General features: G+C 37.9%; 1 protein-coding gene across 3 annotated transcripts in view; it reads right to left on the bottom strand.

Annotated features, from left to right (window-relative positions):
• Positions 1-2,468: 2,468 nt before the first annotated feature.
• zcchc7 (zinc finger, CCHC domain containing 7) overlaps positions 2,469-6,000 on the bottom strand; it is a 55,094-nt gene continuing 51,562 nt past the window's right edge. For all 3 annotated transcript variants that reach the window (XM_017407162.3, XM_017407081.3, XM_037974904.1), the window contains 2 exons: positions 4,535-4,652; positions 2,469-3,739 (listed from right to left, as the gene is read on the bottom strand). In XM_017407162.3, the coding sequence (XP_017262651.1) occupies positions 3,138-3,739; positions 4,535-4,652 (720 nt within the window). In that variant the 3' untranslated portion in view covers positions 2,469-3,137. The remainder of the gene's footprint in view (positions 3,740-4,534; positions 4,653-6,000) is intronic.

The following is a 6,000-nucleotide window of genomic DNA, read 5'->3' as shown; positions in this document are numbered from 1 at the left end:
GTCAGCCTCTAGTACGCAGCGCTCATGGTGCGTTTAAAGACGGCTCGGAAAAACACATCCCCATATGTTAACAACAAATTAAACAATTGCAACGGCTGGAAAAAAAAGTGCGGGGGATATAGGGCATACATAAGGGAAGTGGGGACATGTCCCACACATACCCCGGTTATGCCTTTGCTTGGGGGTGCTACGGGGGTGCTATGACTTTTCCAGGGGGAGCTATAGCCTAGCGCCCCCCTGGCGCCGCCAGTGCCATAGACATAAATACATGTCTGTGTATAGGACAAGCCGCTGAAATAGAGAAACATATTTCTCTATTTTCTCTAAAATAATTATTTCTACAGCTCAAAGGGACAAACTAAAGGACGTAGACTCGGAGATCAAATGTAGCTGCGCGCGCACACTGGGTACTACGGTACAAAGCATTTTTATTATGAGACACCCAAAACCTGCTGTAGTTTCAAAAAAATGTAGCTATAATACCTTTTTTTTTATCCAGTTTCCCCTAATATCAGGTCAGAGCTAATTAAATTATTAGCATCGTACAGTTCCTGCCTAGCAACCTAATATGGTTTCCAACAAGAACAAACTTAACAATATTTGCAAAATACACAGACATAATCAAACACAATTCAAACAACAAAAACACTTTGGACTTATAAATACAAACATACGCACAGAAAATGAATGCAGTAAAGGCAAACAACAATCATAAACTGCATACAGATGGGTTTTTAATTATTTCTCAGAAGTGTTCAGAGTGGGGACTTCTTTCAGATCTGGAGATGGTGTATTTCTTCTTACTGGAGCACAAATACAGAAGACAGCTTCATTTGATTTGGAAAAAGTAAGGAGTATAATTAAGTTAAGAGAACATTTGTAAAGAGGTCAGTGGACTTAAAGATGCTCCTAAAACTTTGCTTAGAGCCATTTTCAGCTCTCACTTAAAGCAGTGGATTTCTGCAGCCAGTCTCGCTCTATGATTGCCCAGATAGGCTTTATCGCCTTCTAGTGGTGAAAAGATTTCAGCCCTGCAACAATCCTTCAGTGAATCTCAGGTGTGTTTTGTGTGTGTGTGTGTGAGGACGTCTGTCGCGAGGAGGACATTACGAGGTGGAAGGAGCAGTTTGTAGAGGTAGCAAGACCTGGAGAGAAGGGATTATATTTAGAATCCGTGCTGCAATACCTAAAGAGTCTGATCTAAATGTTGTGTTTCTCTGGAGGCTCAGTTCTGTCAAAGGAAGAATCCAGGTCAACTGTGGGTCGACCTCGTCTGGGAAGCTTAAACACAGAAGCACGTCCCAACTAATTAATACCTTCACAAGTGACTGAGCTACAAGCAGAGGAGCTTTTAGATGATGGTTCATGTAAGTTTCACCCCAAAACTTCAAGTTTACTACACCAGATCAGAAAAGGTTGTTTTCAGGATCTTGAGCTCAGGAGCACCAGTACTCTTGGTGGTTTTTGAGGTGATACCAAGAGACCCCTGTAGAGTCTCCTTCATTGCAGATTTTCAGTTTCTCCTCAGTTAAGGTTATGGTAGCCTTGAACGTTTTTTGGTAAACCTTGTTCCCCCCATCCATCCATCCATTTTCCTGGTCAGGGTCTCAGGATCAGGAGGGCTGGGTCTCTCTGTGCCCTCAGAGCTGACATCAGGAGACAGACTCTGACCGAAAGAAACCTCTCTAAGGCATCCTGTGTTAAACAATTATTTCATGGATGTAGATACTTAAAACTGCAGAGGAAAAAAAAAAAGGCGGCGCCCAAGTTGGGAGTGGAGAGTGCTCTTGGTGACGAGTCTGACGTGTGCCCCATCGGTGTATGAATGTGATCTGAAAGCACTGATTAGACTCTATAGAATGATTTATTCACATTAGCTTTGTAGAGCTGTAGCAGAGTGCTGTATGAATGTGTGTGTGGATGGATAAATGAGAGCACAGATTATGTTGTGAAGCATTTTCAGTGACCTGGTTGGCTAGAAAGGTGCTGTATAAATACAGTCCATTTAGGAGGATTTAAAAAAAAACTTGCTTAAAGATTAAAATCTCAATTATAAAATTATATATTGTATTGTATTATAGTTGTATACAATTATTTATTGTATAACATTATACAAAAAAAAAGAAATTTGTCTTCACACAGCTAAACTCTGGTCTCAGGACTCAGATTAACTATTTAGTAACAGATCGGATTAAGTTTTTAAATCTTTTAATATAACAACCAGTCTGACTGTAATTTAGTAGTGAGACAGAAATTAACTAAAGGGCAGTTTTATTCTCTTGTTAGACTTTACAGGAATACCAAATGTAAATGATGTTTAAAAGTACTACTACTCAGCAAATTGTTTGGGATGATGTTCTGTTGGGAAGGAAAAACTGCGACACATTTTTACAAAAACTGAAGCACAGGTGTAGAACCAAATAATTTTCTATAACTTTCAATGGTACTGGAAAAAAAGCTCACCATAATTTCCTTGACTCCAGGGGAAAACAGCTTTAATGTGATCGTGTTCAGAACAGAGGATCTCACTGTGTTCATGGCAGAGTATTAAAATGTTTTTACAGTGTGTTTTACGTGGAACCTCAGAAAAACACTATTCTTCTCAAAACTAGCTGATTAAACTGAAGTTATTCAGTTTCTCTGTGACAAATATCAACACATCTTTCTTTTTTTTTACTGAAAATATGATTTGTAAAATTATCAAAAGGCTGAATAAGCAAACTTAAACTTTTCACTTTTCATTTCAGCATTATTAGTAACATCTGTTGATTAAGTAATGTGAAGTAATCCGTTGTGATTCTTACACTGAACGAATGATAAAACTGAAAGCTGTTCAGTCAATTTGAATCTTCATAAGAGAGGAAAATGTAGGAGCTTTTTTTAATAATGAGGTCGTTATATTCAGATGAGTCAGAATGATTAACATCCGCGACCTAGAAAAGTCGTAAGGCTCCAATTACTCATCAGCTCTAATTAATCTTATTATTTACACTTGAGCTTGCTAAATAAGACGTCCAAAATCATGTCAAAAGCCACAACAGTGACTTAAACTTTATTTTAAAACTTGAGAGAACAGATCGTCTCTAAATGTTCTTACATATATAACCTGCGACGACTTAATCTCACACAAACCGATCCTATCTTCTGCGTTTTCGTTGTTTGATGATAAATAGATCATCGTCCTCGGGATACAGCTGTGCACCGACTTTTTTGTTATTATAATTTTTCCAGTTTTTCCTTTTCTCTCCCTTCTTATTGTTTGATGCCAGCCTCTGCATCCCTCCGCCTACAGTCCTGCAGAGATGGTTCGAGTTGCTGCCTTTGTGCCCCTGTGGCTGAAATAAAGAAACCTGCGTCGTTTTATTAACTTTCTTCTTTTTCTTCTTGTTTGGTTGCATCCCCCCTCCTCTTGGAAGGTCTTCATCTTCACCTAAAGCTAGTTTACTCGATGGTAGTGGGTCTCTCGAGGTGGGCACGGGTCTCTTAGGCTTCCACGGTTTGACGCTGCCGACACCCTGCTGCTGTCTGAAGCTCTTCGTTTTGGACGCCGTTTTGCTGAAGTCACTGTCCGAGAAGAAGATGTGGCTCGGACTGGGTTTGTGCTCGTTCGGGGTTTGGCCGGGTGTCTTGTTGGGTTGGTGGTTGTTTGTGTGATGGCTGATTTTTTGTTTCTTCTTTGGTGCTTCAGGGGCGTGAGGGGTTGGAGAAAGAGCTGGCAAATGACCACTTCTTCTCATCTCTAAAACAAAAACAGGATTAATTGACTCATTTTATAGCTTTGTTTGATATTAGCTGTTTTTTTTTTACATCAAAAGACAACAATGACATCTGTTTTATTCAAATAAAAATAAATCCACAATGAAAAGTTACTATATGATGTTGACAATGACTCAGTGGCAAAGTAAAAAAAGACTTAAGCACTAGCCTGAAACCGATAGATTAGATTTACAATTAAAAGACCAGTGCTAAAACCTTTTATCAAATAAAGAATTTCTCAATATCTGCTGTATATATTTAAATAAATCTGACAGTGTTGTATTTCCTTGTTTAGCTGTAAAGATCTTTAATTAACTTTAGTTTTTTCAAATATTTCATATGAAATCCTTTGACATTGTCTTTTTAATCCACCGTCCACATAAACAGCTACACCCCAAATTACTCAAACATGCAAACTTAGATTAACAGCTATTTTTGGCTATTAGTAATACTTTGGCTGTAAATGACACAAATCATTAAATATGATAACATAATAATTTACATATCTATTGAAATACATTATTGAAGTTAGTTTGTCTTGTGCAGAAGTCATTCCCTGACAGAAAATAGTTAGATAAATAAAAAATTACTTAGAAAAATGTTTAGGCTTCTATTACTGTGCAATATATGCAATTAACTGAACGACCGAGGGCACCAACTTACCTGTAAGAGTTCGAGCTAAAATGGCAAAGATCTTCATTTTGAACTCACTTGCCAGAAACAAAGATTACACACCTTAAAATCTGTATTTTTAAAATATTTTTACTGTATGACTTACCATTAACCTTCAGTTTTGTCCTGTGTTGTCTGCGTTTAATGTCCGCCACAGAGTCGTAGTGACTGATGAACGGGCTGCTCGGATAAACCCCACTGAACATCCTCTGCCGTGTGCACGCCTGAAGAAAGACACACAAATGTGAACAAAATGCAGAAATAACCAAAATAATACAACAATATTAAACAATGACAGCAAAATCTAAGAAAGAATAAATTAATTCCTTAAATTTGCTCAGAAACTTGACCAAAAATCAGATGTCTAAACATAAAGCTGTAAAAACATCGTTCAACTCCCAATTTAGTTAATGGAATAATCCTCTAATGATCTATAGATGGTTTTACACATTACACTCTGAGCTTTCTTTGCAGAATGAAGCACATAAAATGACAAATGTTTGAATATTCATCAATTTCCCAAGTCACACTGTGTCTAACTGAAGTAAAACAGCAGAATTAGCTGCATTCAGTCTTTCCTGGTTGCTTCTAATTTAGGTCAGCTGTGTTGTCCATTAATCGACCCAAAGTCCTGCTGTTTGTTCAGTGAAGCGTCGTAGCTGTGACTCTTTTAGAGGCTCTTTTCAAAACGGTCCATGTCGTTCCTTTGAGTCTGTTTTGTTCTAGTTTGTCATCTAAATGGGAAACTGATCCAAATGTTGTTGTTAGAGAGAACGGTTCATTTGGTTCCACATTTTTGAACTGCTTGGTTAATGGCACGCAGTGACCGAGTGTCTGTCCAGAGAACCTACACCTGTCCCAACACTTTGTGTTTGTCTGTGTCTCTGTCCTGTCCTCTCCACCCACAGATGGCTGCTCATCCTGGTTCTGATTCTGCTGGAGGTTCCTTCCTGTTTACAGGAAGTCGTTCCTTCCTACTGTCGCCTGCTGGTTTTCTAAGTCAGAACTTTTTACTGCGTGACATTTTATAATACATACTGATTCTGACTGTATTATTATTATTGGATTGATGAGTAATAATGTAGATCTGTGATGGACTTTGATGTGGCAGTTTTTACTGAATACAGAAGAGTCAAAGTGTACCATTTGTAATACTTGTACTTCTAAAGTCACAGGAAGCACAAGACTTTACAACAATTGCAAAACAAAAATTGGCCAAGTTCCAACCTAATTTATTAAATGTTAAAATTTCTGAAGAGAGATTTTTATTTTGACTACAGAATGTCTAGTTAGGCCAGGGACATATCTTTTACTTCAACAAACATTGCAAACATTTTAAAGCCAAGGGGAGTGATGTCTGTAGATTTGGAAAGCAATTTATTTCATATAAAGGACAGGAACCACAGATTGGGAACCATTGTCCTTCACAGAGTGAAAAACTCTTCTGTGTTTACTTCTGAAAGACTCTGAGATACTTTGTTTTAAAGAGATACTTAACCAAGTCACCAACATGTTAACAGGTAACCAAATAAACAGATAGTCAGCAATCATTTACCAAACAAGTTTTCTCAC

The sequence above is a fragment of the Kryptolebias marmoratus genome, linkage group LG3, assembly GCF_001649575.2.
Source record: "Kryptolebias marmoratus isolate JLee-2015 linkage group LG3, ASM164957v2, whole genome shotgun sequence".
In the NCBI taxonomy this organism is placed as follows: domain Eukaryota; kingdom Metazoa; phylum Chordata; class Actinopteri; order Cyprinodontiformes; family Rivulidae; genus Kryptolebias; species Kryptolebias marmoratus.
The sequence above is the reverse complement of the archived record's forward strand: the minus strand, read 5'-3'. Positions and strand labels throughout refer to the sequence as shown.